General features: G+C 38.3%; 1 protein-coding gene across 1 annotated transcript; it reads left to right on the forward strand.

Annotated features, from left to right (window-relative positions):
* Window positions 1–10,665: 10,665 nt before the first annotated feature.
* On the forward strand, window positions 10,666–25,616 carry emx1l (empty spiracles homeobox 1 like). The gene is made up of 3 exons (XM_002936837.5): window positions 10,666–11,563; window positions 22,927–23,111; window positions 24,633–25,616. Exons 1-3 carry the CDS (start codon window positions 11,275–11,277, stop codon window positions 24,798–24,800), a joined length of 642 nt encoding a protein of 213 aa, XP_002936883.1. The 5' UTR covers window positions 10,666–11,274; the 3' UTR covers window positions 24,801–25,616.
* Window positions 25,617–27,076: the final 1,460 nt, after the last annotated feature.

Raw genomic sequence — 27,076 nt, forward strand, 5'->3', positions numbered from 1 at the left:
GACAACAGCAGACTACATGCCTCTTGACAAGCTAACTGCGATCTAAAGGGACTGAAAAATGGATCTTCTTCCTGAGAAGCTCAAACACTGACTGATTAATCTTTAAGTCTGCCACATTGAACATTTTGGTCTGTGTATTGCCAGCTAAATGTCAGCCAGTGTGCTCTCTAATGAAACAGAAATAGCGCTCAAAAATAGATTGACTTCTGTATCTGATTGATGTGTTGGTTTTATAATCTCATTTAGATTGTAAGTTTTACGGGGTAGGGACCTCTATCCTCTTATCTCAGGGAAACTTAGCTCTGGGGAATCAATGCAACTGTACTTTTATTTATTTGTATTATCTATTTGTATCTATTATTGTAATGTTTGTAATATTAATTTATTGTTCTGCTGTACAGTGCTGCATACAAAAAAAAAATATGCATCATGCATACGTACATTTATAACTGGCCAAATTCCCTTGGAAAACTATTAACTGTAGTGGGAACTCTGTCCAGCAGAGGGAACCCAAATCCACACACTCTAATAGGTATGCTCTGTGTAGTTGTAAAGCCAAAAGAGTTTCAGTCCCACTATGAAATGTAACTGACTACTTTGATTAATTTTTTAATTTGAGATTAGAATAATTAGCAGGTGCTCAAGGAGAGAACTTTGTTGACCGTGCGCCTGAACGACATTGCCCATGAGCCAGTTTGTGCTGTCTATCTCATTTCTGGAGACACACCAGCATATCACACTGCAACTGGTATTGGCTGGAATTGGCTTCACCCTGCTACATAGATGTCTTATAGATAAATGCTTCTTGCTATTAAAAATAATGGGTATATTAAACCTACATGAACTGCCTATTTTTTGAGGGAGCAGCACAGTTTGAATTGAAATGGCTTCTGACTGGCTTGCGTAGTATGACTTTTATTTGCACAGAGCATGAACCTCATGGTTCACCAGGTTCTAGCTGCAGCTGGTTGCTATGAGTTGCTACCCAGGTGCAAATTTGCCCAGTATTAATAAATGAATATAATAACCCTTATAGCTCCCACTCACATAGAGAAATGGAGCTGAAACCTAAATAGTGCTAAAAAAGAAATGCTAATAAGGGCGTGGAGCCTGTATGTTGCTTTGATTTGTAACTCCAATTAAGGCTTGACTGTAACAACAGGGAAGGCTGCTAATTACGTATACTTAATTGTGCTAAAGAAAAGGTTCAGAGATCAAGAAAAACAAATCAGAACAGGAGGGAAACAAATAAAATTACTACCTAACAAAGGTTAAACAAAACGTTAATCTTAATGTACTGTAACCTGACCTTACCTATAACCTCTACTAATTGACTCACATATCAGTGTAGAATCTATTTTGACCCTTGTGTGGCTGATCTCTCAATAAAAAAGGCATATTTCCATCTAAACAAATCTTTTATACCAGAAATGCACAAAAATTGGTACACCACAAAGGTGTCAACAAGGGGGGACCACTCATAGTGAATGTCTTGAGACTTGCTGAATTTGCTGTCCGTACCGTACTTTTTTTTTTTAGTTCTGCAGGCTTATAAGTAAATTAAAAACCAGTGACAGTTGGGCTGTATTAAACCTGATAGGGCTAGGTGTTTTCTGACTTCAGATGCCTCTTTGTGATGTTTACCCTTCGGTCTGGTTCCCTAAAGTCATAATATGGTTACAGACATATAGTTACAGACATATGGATTGTACTGCAACTCTGACCTTACTGTAGTTCATGGTTATCCAAGGCAGTAAATAGGTATCACCCCCAAGCCTTGCCTTCATTTGCCTGCTGTCATTGCACTGCTTTTCAAATGTCTTGATCAACATGAGCAATATAGAGTAGAATGAACATAAAATAAAACTATGCATAACTATTTGAAATAGTAGATAATGTGGGATCATTTTGGCCAGCTCTGTGCTTCCTAGGTGTAACAGTTACACTTTTTAATAAATAGAGACTCATTATATCAATAAGGTGATGATTTCTCATGACGTAACTACCACCAACTACAGGTATGGGACCTGTTATACAGAATGCTTGGGACTTGGGGTTTTCCGGATAAGGGATCTTCCGTACCTTAAATTTGCTAAAAAATAATTTAAACATTAAAAACAATAGGATTGTTTTGCCACCAATAAGGATTAATTGTATCTTAGTTAGAATTAAGTAAATGGTATTGTTTTATAATTACAGAGAAAATGGAAATATTTTTTAAAAATGTTAATTACTTCATTAAAATGGAGTCTATGGGAGATGGCCTTTCCCTAATTTGGAACTTTCTGGATAATGGGTCCCATACCTGTACTTATTGACCTCTACAAGCTGTGGTGCTGTATTTTTGGTTATGCTTGTACTTTAAAACAAGCCAGAACATTCTTAAATCCCATACTTTTCTGCAGGAGGATGATAAATGTCTAGTGAGACGCACTTCTCAGTAGTTTCTACCTGGCAGTCACTTAAAGTGTCACTAAAATATTGGGATTCCATTGTCATTCTACCTATCCAGGGACATTGCCATTATTCACGAACAGATACTTCTGCCATGGTCCAACTTGGGTGAAAACTTTTTAAATGTTTTGTTACTACTGTTTTGTTGCTTTATAAATAGGGCCCATAATGATTAGCAAAGAAATTGTTCTAGCGAGCCTGCTTTACTACCAATATGCAATATAATGATGTAAGTTTTAAATAAAGCAGGTGAACTGATTTGAAAATGTCTGTGTAGTTGCATTGCTGCTACTTCTGCCCTGTACTGTAATGCAACCTAAATAGTCAATAAGCCTAAGAATGGGCCCACTGTTAATTACACACACAATAAAGTCACTACATCCTGTCTTACTAATGACCTGAGGCTGCCACCTGAAGGAGTTGTAAATCCCTATGTGGAACCTGCATGCATGAGCAACCCTTTCCTGCCCCAGATACCTTAATGAGATGGTGTAGAACAATTTCGTGCTCTGTTTGCTTTTTTCATCCTCTCACTCCTGATGCATCTCCTGTCCAACAAGCTTCACTTGCTTAGCACAAAAAGCCATAAACTGTTTATCTTGCACCTGAATATCTGGGGAATTAGTGATTAAACTCTCCTCTGCACTTCTATAGTCTCCATAGGTAGCACCCTCAGGCACCTCTCATGGAGACAACTCTGCTGCAATAGAGAGAGCAGTTAGTCACTAAAGCAATACAAAGAGCCTAGAATGTATTTCTATAATCCAGGCAGTCCTATCATAAGCACAGGGAATCTGTACATAATGTACAGCAGTATTTACATTACAGCATTATTTACTTGCATTTTTTTAGAATACAAAAACAAAATACCAATTTTGAAGGGGCTGTTCACCTTTAAATTAGTTTTAAGTATCATGTATACATCTAAGATCATTTGTAATTGGTCTTCATTTATGTTATGGGTTTTTGGTTATTTTGCTTTTTGTTCAGCAGCTCTCCAGTTTGGTATTTTAGCAGCAACCTGGTTGCTAGGGTCTTATTTACTCTAGTAACCAGGCAGTGGTTTGAACGAGAGACTGGGAATATGAATAGGAGAGGGCCTAAATCGAAATATAAGTAATCAAAAGTAACTATAGCAATAAAATTGTAGCCTCTTAGAACATTAGTTTTTGGCTTTCAGGGTCAGTGACCCCCATTTGAAACTGGAAAGGGTCAGAAAAGGACGGCAAATAATTTAAAAACTAGAAAAAATAAATAATAAAAACCAATTGCAAAGTTTCTAGAAAAGGGGTAGTTAAAAGTTTAACCACCCATTTAAGGTTCTGACCAGCTGGTAGTACAGCACAAGGCTCTCTAACTGAAATTCAACCCAAATGTTTTCCTGACTGCAATTCAAGGACCCAGCCTCTATTATGGCTAGCCCTTGTGACAGCTACCCCCATACTCTGAGAATATATCCACTACTACCCTACTATGATTAGATACCATGGGCCTTAGTTACTAAAGGTGGCCAGACACAAGTTGATTTTTTAAAAATTGCAGGCTAAACATACATATACTATATAAACAGCAATATATGTGTATGGCAACCTTCCTTTGTGTAATTAGCAGAACTGCCGGAAGTGAAAAGTAGCTTTGGTTCCTCATCACCTTTTAATCTGCTGATTCACTGTGCACTAAATTCACTATTGCAGTGGTAGGCTGCATTTTTTTCATTTTTTGCTAAATTGGCAGTATTTCAAGAAGCATCACCACGGCAACATTCAACGTGTTAGTTATGTGCCCCTTTACATGATTTGCGTATTTGTGTAAAGCTTCCTCTGTAACAAATACATTTATTCATGGTGGAGAAAGGGGTAGTTCACTTTTAAATGTACTTTTACTATGTTCTAGACCAGTGGTCCCCAACCAGTGGCTCAGGGGCAACATGTTGCTCCCCAACCCCTTGGATGTTGCTCTCAGTGCCCCCAAACCAGGGAGTTATTTTTGAATTCCTGACTTGGGGGCAAGTTTTGGTTGAATAAAAACAAGATTTCCTACCAAATAAAGCCCCCTGTAAGCTGATAGGGTGCATAGAGGCTGCCTAATAGCCAATCATGGCCCTTATTTGGCTCCTCCATGAACTTTTATGGCGCTTGTGTTGCTCTCCAAGTCTTTTTACATTTGACTGTGACTCATGAGTAAAAAAAGGTTGGGGACCCCTGTTCTAGACAGTAATATTCTGAGACAATTTACAAGTGGTCTTCACTTTTTTTATGTGGATGTTTAATGATTTTGATTTTTTTTTCAGCAGCTCTCCAGTTTGGAATTTCAGCAGCCATAAGGGCAAGAATAACATTGTAGGTATCACCAGGCCCAGACTGGCAATCTGTAGATTCTGGTAAATGCTGAAGGGGCTACTGTAAGATGCCATAGACATTACATTACATTACATTAACGTTTATTTATAAAGCGCCAACATATTCCGCAGCGCTGTACAATAAGTGGGTTACATACATTGGACATACAGAGTAACATATAAAGCAATCAATAACCGATACAAGAGGTGAAGAGGGCCCTGCCCAAAAGAGCTTACAATAGACAGTCACTAATTATTGGGTTGGTGGGGGCTGTTTGAGCCTCTGTGTACAGGTATGGGATCCCTTATCTGGAAACCCGTTATCCAGAAAGCTCTGAATTACAGAAAGCCTGTCTCCCATAAACACCATTTTAATCAAATGATTCAGAATTTTAAAACAGATTTCCTTTTTCTCTGTAATAATAAAACAGTACCTTGTACTTGTAGATTGTAAGCTCTTCTTGTAGATTGTAAGCTCTTTTGGGCAGGGCTCTCTTCCCCTCTTGTATCGGTTATTGATTGCTTTATGTTACTCTGTATGTCCAATGTATGTAACCCATCTATTGTACAGCACTGCGGAATATGTTGGCCAGGCCCGGATTTGTGGAGAGGCCACAAAGGCCCGGGCCTAGGGCGGCAGAAACCTGGGGGCGGCATGCCGCCCCGCCGCACCAAAATCTAAAAAGTTTTTTACCCATACGGAGCAATGGGGGGACTTCTCCCCACTGCTCCGTATCCAAGTTTGTCCCACTGCGCATGCGCGCGCAAGGCGCCCCGCCCCCCCTGTTCGCGCATGCGCACGGAAACCCCTCTCCCCCTGTATCACGCATGCGCACTGGGGGGGGGAGGGGGGCGTTCGACCGGGGGCGGCCTCGGGGCGGCCAATTTGGAAATCCGGCCCTGATGTTGGCGCTTTATAAATAAATGTTACTAATAATAATACTTGATCCCAACTAAGATATAATTAATCCTTATTGGGGGCAGAACAATCCTATTGGGTTTGATTAATGTTTTATTGATTTTTTAGTAGACTTAAGGTATTGAGATCCAAATTATGAAAAGACCCGTTATCCGGAATGCCCTTGGTCCTGAGCATACGGGATAACGGGTCCTATACCTGTACTTGAAAGGCCAGGGCCTATTTTGAATCTCAGTTTGAAAGTTTGAATTGGGTCTCACTATTCATGGCTATTGTGAATTATATATGTATACTATTAGTAGGGATGCACCAAACCCCCAAACCCACCCTGATGGTTCTGCCGAATCCCAAACCGAATGTGAATCCTAATTAGCATATGCTAATCAGGATCAAGAAGGGGTAAAATTCACCGCGCGCGTAGTGAAAATTTTTTCCCCCTACCATTTAGGGCTCTGGCACACGGGGGAGATTAGTCGCCCGCGATTAACTCCCTGTTCGCGGGCGACTAATCTCCCCGAGTTGCCTACCCCTGCCATTGACTTGCGACTTGCGAGTCTTTTTCGGCGATTCCCTGAAATTGCCCCGCCGCGTCTGCCATCCCGCCGGCGACTTACATGTTCGCCGGTGGGATGGCAGGGGTAGGCAACTCGGGGAGATTAGTCGCCCGCGAACAGGGAGTTAATCGCGGGCGACTAATCTCCCCCGTGTGCCAGAGCCCTTAACCCTTTCCGAATGCTAAGTAGCAAATGCTAATTATTCTAATTGGGATTCAGGATTCGGTTCGGCTGGGACTGTGGATTCGGCCGAAACCGAATCCATCAAAAAAAGGCTGGATTTGGCCGGAATCCTGAACCGAATCTGGTGCATCCCTAACTATTAGATAAAAATGTATAATGATGATAGAGTTAGTCTCAGAGTTTTTGTGGGGTCTGGTGCTTCCTGCATAGGGTAAATTATCAGTTATATATAATTGGTGCTTAGTGGTGGCACATGTATATGACTCATTTATATCATTATGTATAATAAGAAATCATGTAGCACATACCTTCTATATAAGGATATTAGAAAATACCTCAGAGCCTGTTAAAGGAAAAGTAACACAAAAAAATAAAAGTGCTTTAAAGTAATTAAAATATAATGTACTTGCTTCAGAAATACTACTATAGTTAATATGTTATGCAGCTATTCAAACTGAAATAATGCTAAATGGCACAGGTTACCTGTGCCTTTTTTCCAATTTTCCAGCTTGAATGGCTACCCCCGTGGAACAGCAGCTTTTAGGACAAAGTCTCAAGGAGTGTATATCCGCTTCTCTCATTCCTGCCTTTTCCTGTCAAGCTGAGAGAAGTGGATGCACTTCCCTATGCTGCTCTGTTTCCAATTTTCAAGTCGACCTCCAATCTGCTCCGCTGTGTGTGCCTTTACTGAAGCAGATACTGTAGTTTTTAGTGCAGACACATGGAGCAGAGTAGGGAAGCGATCCACTTGTCTCAGCCTGATAGAAAGACGTAAGGCTGAAAGAAGAGGTCGCACATAACATAGAACTTATATATAAACTATAGTAGTTTCTGAAGCAAACACACAACTTTTACCAATGTAGGGCAACAGTAGACTGTTACTGTTCCTTTAAATGTTGATTACTTGAAATCCTAATCAGGACAAAAGAAAAGATCATTTAGTAAATTGTGTGACACAAGGCTCAATGTGAGCAATACAGGGCATTTACAGTGGCTTTTGGACCTATGACCTGAGAAAGGAGTTCTCAAATTCTCCTCAGAGAACTTGATGCTATCGGCTCGCCTTAAAGGAGTGAATAATTATGTAGGGGAATTTTCTGTAAAGAGTAGATTCTCTGAATTTCTGTGAAAATAATTATATACAATACAGTACAATAATTAAGTATGGGATCTATTATCCGAAATGCTTGGAACCTGGGGTTTTCCAGATAAGGGGTCTATCTGTAATTTAGATCACCTTACCTTAAGTCTACTAAAAAATCATTTAAACAAACCAGATAGGATTGTTTTGCCTCCAATAAGGATTAATTATATCATAGTTAGGATCAAGTACTGTTTTATTATTATTACAGTAAAAAAGACAATCATTTTAAGGGCTATGACACACGGTACTACATATCACCGCTACAAAATGCTAGAAAATACCCTGCCATCAACAATACTGAGAATTGTCTCTGCTAAAACACAGAGACAGTTATCAGTATTGTCTATTTTGTAGCCACAACAAGTGGTTGGCTACAAGTAGCTACATGTTGCCTTCCCTAAATTTTGAGCTTTTTGGATAATGGCTTTCTGGATAATGGATCCCATACCTGTATAATGTATTTAAGAATTTAGAATGATAGGTACCAGTCATGTGGGTACCAAAATTTAAAATGCTATCAATTAGTATTATTTAGGGATAGGTTTAAAATTGGTTAATAATAATTACCTATCACTGCACAGAAGCACATATATCAGTCTGTATATGGAAGAGTAAAGGGGTGGTTCACCTTTAAGTTAACTTTCAGTATATTATAGAATTGCCTTGTCTAATCAACTTTTTCATTATTCATTATTTATTTGATCTATTTGCCTTCTAACTCTTTGCAGTTTTCAAATGGGGGTCACTGACCCCAGTAGCCAAAAAACTATTGCTTGGTGAGGCTACAATTTTATTGTTATTGTTACTTTTCATTACTTATTTTGCTATTCAGGCCCTCTCCTATTCATTTACCATCCTCTCATTGCTCTCCAGCTGCTAAGGGCATTTGGACCCTAGCAACCAGATAACTGCTGACACACCAAACTGCAGATCTGCTGTACAAAGTGAAAACAGTAAAAAAAAAAAACTACAAATAAAAAAAGACCAGTTGCAAATTGTGTCAGAATATTACTTTCTACATCACACTATACTCAAAGGTGAACAACCAGTTTAATAAAACTTGCATAGTGTTTTATTTTTTATTTTTAAATGATATAATTGGAATACCAGGTTAATTTGCATCTCTAAATAAACAGTCATACCTAATTGCTGTGAATATGGGCTCTAGAGATTCACTACTTCAAGTTTAATAGGTAAGATCCTTGAAAAATGCTTCTTGCTCTAGAGATGTTTGGAATCCCAACCTTAGTGCATACCGGCATTAATAAACGTATAGGTGGGTTTCTCTGAATCTGTGGTAGGACATGTCTCACAGTTGAAATGAGATAACAATACTAATTACACTCTAGAATATTTTATTAAATACCTAAAAGAATTTTTGTTACTCTATATATATATATATTATGACTATATGGCTGCACTAATGATGAGACCAATAATTACATTATTATTATTACAATGATTGCGATTCATGATTTATGAAAATAGTTTTACAGAGCATAAATTAGCTTTATGTTAAAATGACAAAATAGCAACGGAAAAAGAAGACGTAGTAATCTTGTTATTTTGTTTTCTCATTCTTCTTACAAAATTCGTTATGTCATAAATGTTAGACCTTACGAATTAGTAATACCGTTTGGTGAGTCCTCTGTTTGCCTAATCATTGCAAATATAAATTTGTTCGTGCAGGTTAAGAAATAACTATAGGCTTGTTTGCCTAATATTTGCCCATAACAGCGGGGCCAGCGGGACAAAGCAGTTTATTGCCCCACCACAAAGATTTTTCACTTATATCGTGCGGTTACTAGCCAATATAAAGCGTCAGTTGGATAGCTAAGTAGAAGTATAATTAGTATAATTAGCACAAAAGCAAAAATGTGGGATAAATGTTTTTTTTTTCTCAAGGAAAACAAGAGGATGAAGTGTAATGCTGAGGCAGCAATAATATCACTACTACTATAAAAAAAGATGAAGCAGTATATGGCATTGTAGTTGGGGCAAGTACTAGCGGAGAAGTACTATCAGTGGGTAGCACATTGGTGCAGTCTACACCCTTGCCAAGTGCCACACAGCACAGCAAACTGCCAATAATTAATTAATTGCACAACAAGGCGCCTAGTACACAGTGCTCTGAATGATTCTAATGTGGGGATGTGTTGGCACTAGTGCTGGGCAGAATTTCCTGTACAGCTGACGTTCTCGTCAACCAAAGTGCAACCAACCGGTCACAGACCAGACTCTGAATTGTTACAACCTGAATCGGATTCCGTTTAGTATCTGTGCGACTGTTTATCGATCCATAGCCTGTATTGCAGTAGAAAATAAATCACGTTGTGCACTGGGCTATGAATGGTTTTAGAGGCATAAATGGTATATAGTGTATATCACCTGCCGTAGTGTAAGACAATGGGGAGCCCCTTTACCCAGAGATGTCTCTTCTGTCATTAGACAAACTATTCTTTAGAAGTGCACCATTACATACACAGTGATGTTCTCTATCGTGGCAAGGCTAAACACTTTGCGTGTGAGTCCCCATTATGTATATTTCTACCTTAGCTCCCCCAGCTGTTTTCAAACTACAACTCTCAGATGCCCATGTATGCAGACCAAACATAAATTGCCCCGGGAGCTTGCATCTTGCAGTTATCACTTATTGTGCGTTTTCCTGCATCCCCCGACAGCTACAAACAGCTAGAAGCTTCAGACATGACAGCTGGGATACATGATTTTACTTACACTCCATTTTCCTACAGTTGCACCGCTCTCCCCGAAATGAAAGTGTAATATCAGGGATACTTTACAACTAAACTGCTCTGGGGGTGATCCTGCTGCACAAGGGTTCTGTGCCCTCCCTGGGGAGGCTGGGTGTATATGTGAGTGTGCAGGTGAGTTGTTGGGGGTATAGAAAGGGAAAGGAAAGCAGGGAGCGAAAGCGCAGGAAAGGCAGCAGGAAGATCCCTTCAAATCATTCCCTGGGCAAGGTGCTAGGGCCTGGGCTTGGATTTCGCGATAACCACGCCCACCTCCAAGCCTATTGGCCGGTGACAGGATGACAGGCTGGTAGGGACAGGGATTAGAGCAGAAATATCAGAAAGGTAGATCCCGACGCCCCGGTGCCAATGGCCACAATCTTTCCAGTCCCACAGGCTTCTGAATCCATGTGCCTCCCCTAGAGCCCTCACTCTATCCGCGCCTCACAGGAAAAGCACTGCAACTGGGAACAGAAGAAAAGTCATATGCCCAGAGCATTGGCACAGGCACGAAGTCCGCAGTTTCTGGGGAGAAGCGGGACATTCCCTGGGTGAAAGCCAAACAGGAGGCACAGGGTATTTCCCTGACTACCAGCTCCAAGCACTGCTACTTGCAACCCCTTGGTACAGCCCGTTCCCTGGCACTGAAGCGACCAGACCCGGAACACTGGCACTGGCATAGAACTTGGGCATCAGTTCTGGGATACATACTGCCTGACAGGCACGACCTACCGCTACTAACTTCATTTATCCAGGGACGCGCACTGTGGGGCAGGGAAGCACTACTGCCCCATAATAAGGAGCCTCCCCACTGGGCATCAAGCTCTCACCCAGCGCCGCTGGAACCCAGGCACTGCCCCTCTGTACGCCGGTGTCCTGCCAAAGTGGGATGAGGATTGGTCTGCACTAGTAATCTGCCCCAGGGCAGCGCCATGTTTCTACCCCCGGTTAGGAAGGGTTTCTCAATCGAAGCTTTGGTGGGGCCGGACCGGACCCCTGAGGAACCCCTTAGACCCACTGCACTCAAATACCCCGAGCCTGGCCATGGGCTGACCCCCACCCCTCTCCGGCCCGGGGTCCGCCTCCTGGGGGCCCCAGATCTTTTTTTCCCGGAACCAGCGGCTCCTCCCTATGGGCCCAGCCTAGGGCTCCCTCAGCATCGCATTCTACATCGGGACCCGCTCAGCTTCTGCCCCTGGATACTGCGGCACCGGCTGCCAGGTGAGCTTTGCATTGGCAGGTGGGATGTTACAGGCAGAAATGTTATACAGTGAGTTTGTGAATGTGATTACTGAGATTGTACCGGAGATGGTGAGTGAGGGAAGGGATTATACTGGGGACTGGCTACATGCGACTATGTGACTGTAGGAGTAGGGAATATATTGGCAGTAGGCATAGCTAGGGTTCACTAGAGGCTTGATGTAGGCGGCATGGCGGGCTTTAGTCCTAGCTGGTAGCCTGTTTGGGCAAATGTACATCGCTGAGCGAGTTCCATGACTGAAACTCCCAGCACTTTAACTACATGGGAGGTAAGATACGTGTATTAGGAAGGGGTGGTAGTTAGTATCTGAGGCATATAGGCGCCAGTGTTTATAACTGGGACGTGTGTGTGGGATGCCAGTTAAGATTAGCACCTGGCACAGCCAGATTCATAGAAACCATAAATAGAAGTGATTTGTAAAGCTGTGCATTGGCCGTAAAGCTTTCCGCAAAAATGCTGAAAACGCTGGAATGTGACACGTTTTTTACCCAGACACAAATTCGCCTCATCAGTATATTTGCCGAGCTATATTTATTTGTATCTAGGGATGAGTATTAGCAAGTAAATGGCAGTGTTCACCCTATGTATACCATATTCGTTACAATGATCTTATCCACCCCCGTTTTGAAGTTCATTAGTGCATAGGTTATCCATGCAATGTTTAATGTAGTGTTTTCTTTGGCATCGCCACCCTCAAGCTGTTTTGCACAATGAAAGAAAATGTATATCTAAGGAATATTCCAATATGTATCATTTTAATGGTTTTAGAATTATTTGTAAATGGAAGTGCTATTAAAAGCAGTATCTCGACGGATTCTTGTAAATTACTGATTAACAGAACACTGCCAGTTTCCCAGTACTCTCAATTTTCCGCTGGCTTTGCCCCTTTTTAACTAATAAGGCTTTACTTACTATTATTAGAGAAAAAAGTTCTCACAATTACCCAGCAGCAATATTGTTACTGCAAGTAAATTACAACATTGTTAATTTGTACGGTAAAAGTTAGTCTAGTGAATAATGAGCCAACTGCATTTAAAATGCCCCAGTTCCCAAGTATATATTATCATTATCATGTAGCGCCGCCCTGAAGCCTGAAGAAGCTGGTGCCACTGCACTCTCATGCCGGGCTGGGGTAATTATGCGCACTTTGCTAACCAATTCAAGACCAAAAATACAAGGATGATGTATTTGACAAGGTTGCTAACTATTAAATGCAAATTCTCTACGAACTCTTCTCTATGTCACACTGTGTGGACAGCGTGTTTTCCTTTTCAAAATATTAATATTTAGTTACATGTTCCCTGATTTTATCCAACTCATTTCTCGCCCCTTCCGCAATTTTTCTACCAAAATAAATATCCACACGTCATAAACATAATGTTGGGTGTCTACACTTGGATATATAATAACAGATTTAAGTTCTGTATTGCTCCAGGCCAGCAATAAGTTTTCTCAGTTAATTCGTATATAACTATAAATAAGCACAATATAAATGATTAATTGTGCGACGAGTAGCGATTTCTACATAAAACGCTATGTTGTTGTCATCTCTATCGTTGGAAAGGTGTAGTCCAACAGCATATGTGGGCCGAAAGTTGGTCTGTTTTTATTTGTCATTAAACAATGACATGCTTTGGTCCGTTCACACTGTAGCCACAATGGGCGATTTTTTTGCATCCTCAAGTGCCTAATCTTAATCATTTATCGAGTATAATGTACATGTCTTATAGAAAAAGAACTTGTTTACATTGAAAATGTTGCCTGGCCTATTATTTGTAGTCAGACCATTTTAAAAAAATCAGTGCATCATAAAAAAAAAAAAAAACTATAAAAGTATATGTCGGCAACCCACCATTTGCAAATGTCACTTACCAAAGGACTAGCTTATGGTTAATGTTGTGTCACTTAATATGTACACAACATAAATAACCTGTATAATATATCCTTATAGGCTTATATATCCTTAGTCTTTTATAGAATTAGTATATATATGAGTATATATATCATTATATATCCTTAGTCTTTTATAGAATGATTACTTTGTTCTTTGTATATTTAAATGTACAGTTACTTGCAAATAATATTTTGTGCAGACTCTGAAAAAACAAATACCAAACACACACCAGTAATGTCTTAACTAAAAGTTACTGGGAACCTTAGCAAACTTATTTTATAGGCCGCTCTAATAGGACATTTTTAATGAAAACACCACCAGTTCCTCTATACCTGCTGGAATCCCCAGAAATCTCAAAGCCTGCTTCCTCTATAGCTGCTCCGGTGCAAACATACAATATTTTCAAGTATATGAAGTAGCCATTACTCCAGACTTTTGCTTAATTTACATCATGTATTTTTCATAGAATATTTCATATTTATGTGTTGGCAAATACATCAGCATTTTGGGCAGAATGTAATGAAGAAAAAGTGATAGAGGCAAGAGAAATTAATGTAACACAGTATTTTTCCCCAGATAAATCATAAAGGTGCTGTTAATATGGACTGTGTGTATAGAAAGAAACTGATGAAGTTGGAGGCTTGCATTTTTTTAGACTAAATTGGAAGGTGTTCAGTTTCATTGAAAGGTGCTAAAATTGCAGGAGTGGCAGCAGTCTTGGGAAGTATTTATCAAAGGACGAAGAAAAGTTCACTTGATTACAGACCCACAAAATACCATTTCTAATATAAAAGAAATATAGCCAAAATAATTTTCCTCCATCTTCCCATCATCTTTGAAATAACCTATAACTTTTGTTTAAGGGTTCTGGGTGCCTTTTCTAGGGTCATACATTAGTAAACATACATTATATACATTTTATATTATAGTTTGCCATTTAAAAGTGCTTAGCTTCTCTACAGACTAAAACCCATTGTAACCTTCCCTTTCATCTGGTATGACATATCCTAGGACTAAAATGTCCAACATGGCTGATAAGTGACTATCAGTCACATTTATTTTTATAGTAACTGGTAACAAAGAGTATAAATATAAAGTGGTATTCTCTGAAGTTCAGTCAGTTTTACTTTACTTGTTAAATATGCTCCTTAATCCATGCAAGTGAAATGGACGATATGATATTTATCCTTATTTAGTGGTGGCTGGCCCAGGTTAAACCAAACTTTGCATAGTGCCATGATGAATATAAATTATGCTATGGATAATGTGTGTAATGGGAGTTGTACTTCAGCAGTAACTGAAAGGCTGTGGGTTGGCCAGTATTACACTATAATACAATAGATTCGATTCCATAAGAACATCTTATTTTATGGTTTATCACATGGAAATGTATGGCCAAGATTCAATTCAAGGAGAAAACTCGAATTTGTTTTTCCATTTTTTTTAATAGACTTCAGTAGAGTTTTCGTGTGATAAACAGTTTTTCTCACTGAATTGCATCTTGCTCTAAAGCTGGCTATACATGCACCAATAGAATCAAACAAAGCATAGTTTTTATATGATTTTGGACCGTGTGTGGGCTCCAAATTATCGTCCTGATAATTTTCATACTATGGCGATCGGTTGTTTAGTCGATTGGACAGGTTACAAAATTTTGGTTGGATAAAGATAAAATCTGTGCATGTATTGTGTATCTGAACATGTATGGCCAGCTTTAGGAAAAATCTTCTCATCAAACTGAATCTTTTCTCATCAAACTGAATCTGGTTCTTTCTACTCGTTAATTAATCTCATTAATAATGTATTAATTATAAGAGTCCTGCCACCACAGAAGAAACCTTTGCTCTCAGATTTCATATCCTCTGTCTCCACCATGCAGATAAATGCAATTTGCCAGGTTAGTTGAAGTATCTTTCCTTATAGTCAGTAAACAAAAATAAAATTATTGCTCACAAATCCCATCCCAGAAAAAACACTTTAATTGTTCAGCCTGGCCATGACAACAGCTAAAAGTCTATTATCTTCTCTTGATTAGCAAAAATTAACTTTTCCCCTTATATAGACAAATACTTAATCCTCTGATATTCTGCCAATAAATATATGGTGAAATCAGTGACATCATATTAATACCCCCCTTTTACCTGATACAATATTTTGTGGATGTTTTTATTTCCAGATAGTTAGATGAATGTCAGAAGTACTGTCTCTCTTTTCTCCCCCTTACATTAGGTTGCCCTTACATGAATTGTTCTCTAATTCACACTCCTTAAATCACTTCCTAACTTTTCAATATGCTGTACATGCAAACATTTATTTTTTTAATTTGTACTAACTTGTACAACTTATGCAGCATGATGGTTTGTCTTAGCACATAGCACCTTGTAAATGTAGCTTTATGTTTATTTGAAAACACTGAGTTGTAATCAAATGCGGCAATGTGAGTAATATAATGTTATATGTGTACATATGAAGCTGAGCATACAGGGGAGCGCTCGTTGGCCAATAGTTGCTGTGTATCCTTAATATAATCATTATTTCTGTGGAACTAATATGTTCTCATGAATATATTCTGCTTCTGAATAGTGCTGTTGATATATTGCTTGTTTTACTGATTGTAAATACTTTTCGAAAAATTATATATATACATTCAGAGAGGTGCACACACACAAAAATCGATATATATTTCCTGTCAGTGCAGTGCTACTTCCATTGTTTCTTCTCAACAAACTCACAGAGATGCATATTCATGTCTGTATGTTAAAGGTGAGGTAGCATAGGATATTCTGTCTGCCAACTTTATGGCCATTCTACTTTTGGCAGTAATTGGAACAAAATGTATGTTTATTTTTATTTACATGGTACTACTTATATATGCAGCTCTGTACATTAAAACAGCATTTTAAAAGAATATAGATAAATACAACTATGCAATTTCATTCAAGATTAAGCGTTAACAGCCAAGAGACAAGAGGTACTCCCCTGAAAACACAAAAAGAAAACAACAAACAAAAATTCTAAACTATGTCATGTTATTGACAAATCCACCCCACCCTATCAGGCCCTTGTGTGCAAGCACATGTACTGGGCATCATGGGCAGGGGCAGGATACATGGGGGGTGTGTGAACCTAAGTTATATTAGTTCTTCCCAGGATTCCAGTGGGTTTGCTGAAAGCAGAGCTGCTACCTGGCAGACGCACTTGGATAGAGAATGGGAGAATATGTACTTGCAAGTGTTTTATAACAAGTATAGGCAACACTCAAACATATTGTTTTAAGCAATTTAAAGTCGTTCATTCCATTTTGTCACTTTGGGGGCATATTTATTATAAAGAAGAGAAAATGATTCATATACTCTACAACATTTATTTAACCTTATCTTTTTTTCTATCTGTTTAGAGGTTTTAGGTCCCTTCCTGGATCCATGAATAAACAGCAACACTAATGGTAGCGGGTGTGCTTTTTCTTCTCTTTTACTTATTTTGCTTTTTTGTAAAAGCTTGTGTTTGGACAGTTGTAGCTTTACTTTTGTTCTAATTTAGGCTAGTTGGGATGTGGATGTAAATAATAGGGGGCTTGCAGGGATCGGGGGAAATTTCAGTAACATAGAAAAAACATTGGGGCATTTGTGTGTGACAGGCAGCTATAGAAAAATCTGTGACTTTGGTCATTGGTTACATTCATTCATAGCTGTCCACAAACCAGTCTTTAGACTGTTATAATAAAACTGAAATTAAAATAAGAGAATTTCTCTTTCCTATATAAGACTACAACTTTGAAGGCCCTAGAAATCTTGATGCCTTGATGAAGAATTTGCTCAAGGGTTATGCCACAAGGAAAATGTCATATCCCTTTAATTTATCCCTCCAGTAAGATAAAAGAAAAGTGATCAGATTAACAGAACAGAAATCTGAAAACAAAACTGATCATATACAATACAGCTGCAACCAAAAAAATGGATTTTCAGGAATTATGTTTTACAAAGACTCTATATCAGGGTTCCCCAACCTTTTTTACCCGTGAGCAAGATTTAAATATAAAAAAATTCAGGGAGCAACACAGGCATGAAAAAAGTCCCTTGGGGGTTACTAATAAAGGCTGCGATTGGTTATTCAGTAGCCCAGTGTGAACTGGCAGCCTACAGGAGATTCTGTTGGCAGTACTCATGGTCTTTATGCCTCCAAAACTTGCCTCCAAGTCAGATATTCAAAAATAACTACCTGCTTTGAGGCCACTGGGAGCAACCTCCATGGGGTTGGTGAGCAACATGTTACTCCCGGTTACTGGTTGGGGACCACTGCTATATTGTTAAGCCATTCATCCAATCCACTTTGTCCATTATGGGAGCTATGTCATCATGATATTGTACTTAATACAAAAGAATAATGATTCACTATATTAACTCTGGAGTCAATTTACAAATACAGTACATTTTTATACAGTATCTTAGCAGTTATTCACGGAATGATGATGCGTGGCAGATTGTCAGACGCCTCTTTGTGGTGATTCAGGATCACTGACTTATTGTCACCTGTTATAAAAATAGCTGCCATAATGCCTTTTGTTAGAAAGCTATTATCACATTTTGTCTTAATCCTATTTAATTCTATATAACAATTCCCCACAGTCATTTCTCTTAAAGGGCACACAAGCCTTTCCAGTAAAATCTTCACCGAGCTCTGTAGTGGAGCTTACTGTGCAATATATGGATAGTGCAGTGTTACAGTTGTATAAGTTAAATTAGGCACAATCTCACACATGAAACAAGGTGCAGATGGTTGCATTGTATTTAAAGAATGATAATATGCAAATAATGAACACTTGCACCATATTTTTCTAGGGTGATTAACTTAATTTTTTTTCCAGTCATTTTTACACTGACAAAATGATAGCATTGATGTAGTAGCTCTAATGTCACTGCTGTGGTCAGAGGCAGGGAACTTGGTTTGTGCTGAGGGCCGGAGGAAGTTTGTTTTCTCCATTTCAGGGTCTCCTTTTCAGGTTGCTTTAAGCAATTCAGATTTAACAAATTGGGAAGCAGTAAGGGTGTTTTCATAGGCTTTAGCGCCATGCTAAAAACTGCAGCAGATAAACCCCCCCAGGGGCCACTATAATGCTAAGGGACCAAATGTCCTCTCTGCTGTACCCTAAACTCAGCACTAAGTGATTTTGTTTTGACTATATTGAAAACAGATTTCTTCCTTCTTTATATTAATATTGAAAGATAAAATAGTGACCAATTGTTTCCCCTTCAAATACAGCAGTTGCTTACATGCTATTACATGTAATGAGAAAATGACTCATTTGCAATATATGCTGACTTGATACTGTGGGGCATGCTGCTACCTATAATAATAACCATAATAAGTTGGGTATTATTACCCTGTCACACAAACTTCCTGCCAATCAATAAACCTCTTTGCTGTTTGCTTCAACCCACTATAATTAAACATGCCAAGTGTAAGAATAACAAGACATTTATAGGATGCACCCTTCATATGTGTTTTGCCTTCAAATTTTCAATTATTTATAAAAGATTGAAAAAAAACTATTTGCCAGAGGAAAGCACCACTAAAATAATCTCTGAATAGAGTGCTCTTCTAGTATCGGTAATGAACTGTCCTGTCACCTTTTATAAGTATGCCCTCCAGACTACAGGTTACTGTACCTGTTTCTTAGCACATATAGTCCAACAGATAAATAAGTTCTTGCAATAAGTGGCTCATCCCATTCATCCCATTGGCAAAACACCTATGAATCATCGTTACATGATGCATTACTAAGCCATTACACAGATTTCTGTGACATTTTTAAGTTGGAAGCCATGTGTTTTCCATACTTTCATGTACACCATCTTAATTATCACTGACTGATTAGCTTATTCTGGGAAATTATGGAGGACAAATCCAATGCTCAATCATAATAAAACTGAATTTGTTGCTAGGAATATTTAAAAGATTTTGCTAGGAATATTTAAAAGATTTTGCTAGGAATATTTAAAAGATTTTGCTGGGAATATTTAAAAGAGCAAAATGTAGCTTCCTACTAAAGGTTTATAGTTCTGCATCTACAGCAAAAAACTTACAGTACAGGACATTCTTTATAATCTATTTTAGAGGACCAGACACAGCCCTTTGGTGTTAAAACCAGTTTAGCCCTGATTTCTACAGAGAACGGGAACAGTCATTAGAAAAGCTGTACTTAACTGTGCATGGATCCAAAATATCTAAGTGACTTTCAATTTTGTTATTCTGTTGCAGCTTTTGAACTAACTTTCCCCCCAATTGTTTTTCATTCTGTAATTTACACAGTTACTCAGTTGCTACAGTCAGTATGGCCATGTGTGGGAGTGTTGTGTGAGTTTTCATCACTGTTGAATTAAAGAGTAGGTCTAGTGATCTTTCAGTTGGTGACATGATGTGTGTATACATGAGAAAATCTGTAATCATTGGAGGGGTTTGCGGCATATAAACTTGTCTGTGAAGTGTGGGCCCAAACCCAAGGAACCTGGCGGGTTTGCCCACAGGTTAGGCAAGTTCAAGATGGTCATTCAATTTTCTAGCGGGTTGAAGATGGATGGAGGGTTGAACCCACTACATCAGTGTGCACCAAATCTTCTTATTTCTGGCTGCCATCACTCATTTATATACTTGCTACACCCCTTCCAGGGATGTCAGAGATGGGGTGGGGCTGGCATGGATATATATGTTGGGTATAGGTTGGAAGAGGGTGAGTTAAGGTTGGGTGCAGGTCCTTTTTTTTTGATCCACACATTACTTTTGTATGTGTATATAAAAGTACTGGTATAGCTCCCATGGTAATTTGTTTCTAGTTTTGGTGTAATTATGCCTAGGGAATGTTGTTAAGGGCTAGTTTTTCTAACTTCAATTAATAGAAAAGAATTACATGCAGTAATATCAGCTTTCACTAGATTACCATACCATATTTATATTGCCCCCAAAGTTTTCTTGCCATGTGTATGTATTTTAAACCTCTACCTTTAACAGATAGGCCTTCACCCAGGAGAATTGGCAGGTAGGGATGAGTGGAACTAAGTGACCAGCAGCCCCGGACCAGCCATCAGCACACAGAAGTTGCACAAATGCTAATGACCCTGTTTGATGTGCCTTATAGCTGTTGATTGTTTTCTATGTGTTTTTCTAGTGTTAAAATCTGTGCATCTGTGCCAGGGCCATTGGAAAGTATGGGTGGGTAAATAAACTAATAATCTATTTACAAAACATTGTCTAGCATATGAAAGCATTATTTAGCAAACTTAATCCGTTCTTCAGTACATCTTCATCTTTTATCAACATAAAACTGCATAGAATAAAACATGTCATTGTCAGATCATAGCTACATGAGAGCCCAGGCAATATAATTCTGTGTATTCTGTGTAATTCTTTTTTTTTTTTTTTAAATGAAACATCACAAATAATAACTTTTCCAAATGCATATTTTTTCCTTTTTCTTCTGTTCCCCTGTTTCCCAGTAGCAAATCAGCAAGCTGCTACAATTGGGTTCAGTAGTTGTTTCTTTTTTTTTTTTAAGCTTTGTTAAATCTGTTCCAGAGCAGCTTTCACTATTTGATACATTAATTGCTGTCAGAGAACATTTTTTTGAGGGATGGGGGTTGGAAACTGCTGCTGAAAACAGCAACTTATGTATCAAACCATAATAGTTTAGAGTCTGCAGCAAGGCTTTGCTACTGGGAAACTCAAGAGGGAGAGAGCAAGACAAAGTCAGTTTTATACAGAAACATTAGAAGAACTGGAAAAAATGTTTAAATTATAGCAACAGTAATTTGTAAAATTTCATATTTATTGTGATATTTTTCAAAATTGAAGTTTTCTGCAAAGTAAACCCTTTAAAATGATCATGTCTATATATCTTCATTCACATTTAAACTAAAAAAGGCTGGGCCTCTGCCAGATTACATAATTGTCCAATAAATCTATAATCTGTGCCATAAGGATGTTGTTGACCTTTATAGTAGTTATGACATAAGTTATGTGACATAAGTCACTTAAGGGGGAAAAGTAATAAAAGTCACTAATGGAAAAAATATAGGCAATGCACAAGTATTCTGTGTGAATACATTTCCTTTGTGCAAATGTAATAAGATTATATAATAATAAGATTATATTTAGAACTGAAATTATTTCTTATTGTGTATGCAATTTTTTTCCTCATTTACAACATTTCAGGCTATAAACATCAGGCTCGATCATTCATTGTAAGCTGATATTGTCTCTGTCTGAGTTGTGTAAAATCATAGATAATTGCATTGCATAAAAATAAGGCTAATAATAATAATAGCTTGGGAAGGGCTAGAAATAGGGCCAACCTCAGACGTAGCAATTTGATGGCTGCAATTAAATTCCAAGAGACATTGCCTAAATTGTGACAATGTGCTGTCTTGAACTAAAATAGTCTGTACTAGAAGATGTTAGGCAACAAACTTATATGGTAACATTAAGGTTATGGCCTATAGTCTGGCTCAGACTGGGCATTTTACAAGTCAAGGTTGCACTCCTGTGGTCTACCAAGAACATTTAGGGCTTAGTCACATCCATTATATGTAAATGATATAAAATCATACTAAATTGCTTAGCTGTTACATGGCTGTACTATGGAAATCAGAAAGAGTTGATGAAAAATGTGTTGAGTCCCACTAATTCCTGTCCCCAGTGGGAGATTCCTTTGTGATCTATAAAACCAGCTGAATGCTGTCACAAGGCTTTATGAAATATTTTATATAATTTTATTATCTTGTTTGGTCTATATTCATTTGCCCCTTTGCTTGCACTCCAAGAGATAAAGGAGGAAAGTAAAAGAAAGTAACATTTGAAAATGTGTTTTTATATGATAGTCAGGGCTTTCACATTGTATTTCATACAAAATATTGATATACAAAATATTTCACATTGAGGCAAACATTAACATTACATACATGAATACACTGGTTTTATGTGTTCACCCTTGCATGCCTGGGATAATGAGAGATGCTCCCCAAGCCACAATTTAAATACTTTGCATTTAGGGTAAAGACACACTGAGCTACTAGTAGCAGTTACTTTTTCACAATAAGGGCCATGGCAGATGGGGAGATTAGTAGCCGCGCAACAAAGCTCCCTTGTTGCGGGCGACTAATCTCCCCCAAATGCCATCCTACCGGCTAGAATGTAAATCACCGGTGGGATCACATATGCGGCGCCGAAATCACCGAAGTTGCCTTGAGAAGTGGCATGTATAATATGCACTGAATTGTGAAACTCTCTGTTAATACTTACCTTCTATATAAAGAGCATTAGATGTTATTTGATAGCCATTTCTCTACATAATCCATTGTGGCCTATCTTTTTGCTATTGCTACTTGTCCTATTAACTCATATGTAGTTAATAAAACAATATTTCTTTATTTTTCCTAGGAGAGGAGAACACCCCAGATAATTATTTACTTCATGGACCTTTCTCCCGCAAACCGAAAAGGATACGAACAGCCTTCTCACCCTCTCAGCTCCTACGTCTTGAAGGGGCTTTTGAGAAGAACCATTATGTGGTGGGAGCAGAAAGGAAACAACTAGCAAACAGCTTGTGTCTTACAGAAACTCAGGTATAGGATGTGTTACTTAATAGCCCCAATATTACGCAGTAACACCACCAGGCACATACCACTCCTTTTGTATTTTAATGTTGTTATACACATCCAGCATGTAGCCCTACAGCCCTTAGCCATTGTACTACTGGAAGTAGGTGGTTTAACAAGCCTCTAGAAAAGATTTTGCTATATATTGTACAAAATCTGTGTTTTCAAACTGAGGCCACAAACTCTATCTGCCATAAAATGTTGGGGGCCAAACTGTGACAAAAAATGCTAATAGCATACTGCATCTGGCATGAGATGCAGGGGTGCAACACATTTGCCACAGTACATAGCATAAAATGCTTGAGGCCACAAAATATCATTAGATAGTGATGATACCTAGTGCTTCTTTACTTGTAATATTGCCATTCCAGCCATATAAAAGGGATGTATTTTGTTATGTTATACTGGGGGCTACAAACTGGTTGTGGCCAAAAATATGCACTTCCATGCAGCTGTGTTTTTCATTTTTCAAATAGTAGATATGCACCTACAATGTCTATACTAGGCCTACCTCATGCAGGGATATCAGTAGCTGCTACTTGTAGCTTCTTAGAAATACAGGTATAGGACCTCTTATCTGTTTTTCTAGATAAGGGGTCTTTCTGTAATTTGGATCCCCATACCTACTAAAAAATAATTTTTAAGGGTTTTATTTATTCTTACATAACAACACAACATAACCAGCCAATGCTATGACAGTACATGGGGGGGGGGGGGGGGGGGGTACTAAAACCCAGTATTGCAGCTATTAAAAGGAACTACATTTATACAAGGAATAGATAAGTTCAGTGCAGGCACCTTATAAGCAATTGGACAGTGTATTGCAGAGGTAATGTATTATGTTTCATTGCAGTAAAAGTGCAGCTGTAGCTAGTAGTTGGCTTCAGGGCAGGCATCTAGCCAGGATTCCCACACTTGACTAGTTGTATCTATTGTTAAATATGCTAAACAATTTGGCATAAATGCTAAAAAGTTTGTTATTCTTAGTTGGGATCAAATACAAGGCACTGTTTTCTTATTCAAGAGAAAAGGGAAGGAAAATATGTTTTAAAATAAGAATTATTTGCTTATAACATATTTTATATAGAAGATGGCTTTTGGAACTCTTTGGATAAAGGTTTTCCGCATAACAGATTCCATATCTGTATTTTTCTGTGTAGGAATAAGTCTATTGTGTCCCGCAGAAAACAAAAAAAAACAATTTATAGTCAGTTTCTGTTCACCTTTGTGACCTAAATCTTAGAAATGGTTTAGCTCTGTATACCTTGGCAAAACCAGTTTATATTTAAAAAAAAAATACGTTGATTTTCACATAACCATATGACATCTAGATATAATACCTATATATATATATATATATATATATATATATATATATATATATATACACACACACACACACACATTATACATATATAATTACAAATATTAAAGTCACACACTTTTACATTTTTACTTATGCATATTTTCTACTCTCATTGTATTCAGGTAAAAGTGTGGTTCCAAAATAGAAGGACAAAGCACAAGCGTCAAAAACTAGAAGAAGAATGCCCAGAGTCCCAGCAAAAGAGGAAAAGCACCCAACATGTTAGCCGGTGGAGGATGGCGACATGTCAGACAAGTCCTAAAGATATTGATGTCACATCAGATGACTGAAATATTCAGTTTAAAGCAATGATTTGACTGGATCAAAATAGGCTGTCCATGATTTTCACATGACTCTACAAAAATGAAGTCTGCTCTCTATAAGAACAACATTACTGAAAGTTTGTAGAGATACAGCAACCGTTACTGCAGGAAAAACATCCCTGAACATTTCATCCACGTATTAAGATAAGGGAGGATACTGAACACAATATTTAAGACACAGGACATCACAAAAATGCAAAATAATTTTCAGACTCATTTTTTGGTTGTGCTCTGGACTAACAGAACTTTATTTTGAACCTGAAGGCACTATACTGTGTCCACATTCCCAGTCTTGGGCTGTTTTCCATCACTTCTCGGGACAAGTATTTTATATATTTACAGGGATCTGGATTGGTCAGGTTATGCTAAATGGGCACTGGCCAAGAGTGGATAGTTTCCTGACATGATTCCTATAACTAGCCCCAGATGGTGCCTTTTGAAGACCTGGACATTGATCCCTTAACGACTTGCTGTCCATCCCCACAGGACAATCTAAAAATGTATCCATTTAAGTCAGGCTTATTAAAGGGTATATTTCTTTTTAAACTAATACAGAAAAACCTTTACCTCAGGAATCTGCTTTCCTCATTTGATGGAGCCAGTGTATATATATATATATATATTTAACTTTAAATATGTGGTGTTCCATACAGATAATAAAGATGTATTACAGGTTATGAATACAGCTGGGAAATTAGATGAATTCCAGATAAATTAAGATACAGTATTAACGTTTATATGGTCTCTTCAATGAGTAAATAAAGTGATGCTGCAACATAAAAACATGTCTTTAAGCTAGTATGTATATGTATTTTTTTGTGGCTTGTTTTGAAATGTTTTTAAAGTGTCAGCGAAGCAACAGCGATCAAGAAACTGTAACACTTGCCTAGTGACACTTGTGGTAAGATCAAAGAGATTCTGGCATGGGAAGGCATAGTGCTCCACATTACATTACCCCTAATCCAAAAAAACCCAAATTTAATGCATTAAGACTAACAGATCCCATAAATTTAAATAAAAATATGGAATTTAAACTAAATTTATAATGGAAAATAACAGTGCAGTATTAACACTTCTAGCATCACCTGCCATAAAATCTTAATCTACAAAGAAAATTGGACATGAATATCTAGAATATCTATGTTACAGTATTTATTTATTTTCCTACATTCACTGAGCACCATTACATATAAAGAGTTTGTTCATCATGCATATCATCTCCTGCCAGTGCTGGGCCAAGCTGTGACAGTGCCCAAGAAAAGCTACAATGATCAGTGTCCATTTACCACCAATATTACCACCCTATGAAGTGACAATCCTGGGGGGTGTCAGGACCCAAAACCCTCCCCCTTGAGCTTGTCACCCTCCTCTACAAAAATGCTGGTGCTTCTGAACTACCACCAGTGAGAGCTAAACACTTTTTACTCCAGAGGCCGAACAAGGGTTTGGCAGAAGAGGTACGTTCACCTCTCCCCTGCTGTTGCACCCTAGGTATGTGCCTCTTCTGCCTACCCCTAGTTCCAGCCCTGGTTCCAACTCCATGAATGGAAATTCCCTTCTAGATTTAAACAACATCCTAAGGGTCAATTTCATCAGGAACTAATTAATCTGCCAACATGTTTATGAGTGTGGAAGGAAACCCTCACAGAGAAGACATACAAACTGGTTGTAGAGAAAGTTCAGGTCAGAATCAAACTCAGAATACCAGCATTGAAAGGCAGCGACATAACCTCTGAGCCAGCTTAGATACCATCAAGTACAAGGTACTGTTTTATTATTACAGAGAAAAAGGAAATCATTTTTAAAAATCAGAATTATTTGCTTATAATGGAGTCCATGGGAGATGACCTTTCCATAATTTGGAAATTTCTTGAATGGGTTTCTGGTAGTGATGAGCGAATCTGTGCCATTTCGCTTTGCCATAAAATTAGCGAAATGGCAAGAAAATTTGTCGCCCGCGTCTTTTTTTATTACATGACGTTTTGGTGAAAAGCGGCAATTCGCTGCAAATCCATGCCTGGAGAAAAACTTAACTCATTGCTAGTTTCTGGATCAGATACTTGTACAGTTTTATTATTACAGAGGAAAAGGGAAATCATGTTTACAAATTTTTAATAATCTGCTTGAAATGGACTACTGTAATTATGATTAAAGGATAACAGGACTTCGGATAAGAGATCCCATACCTTTACTCGCAATTGTCATTTCCTTTCTGACAAAAAGAAGTCCTGTCTAAACTTGGT

The sequence above is a fragment of the Xenopus tropicalis genome, chromosome 3 (genome assembly GCF_000004195.4).
Source record: "Xenopus tropicalis strain Nigerian chromosome 3, UCB_Xtro_10.0, whole genome shotgun sequence".
Lineage (NCBI taxonomy): Eukaryota > Metazoa > Chordata > Amphibia > Anura > Pipidae > Xenopus > Xenopus tropicalis.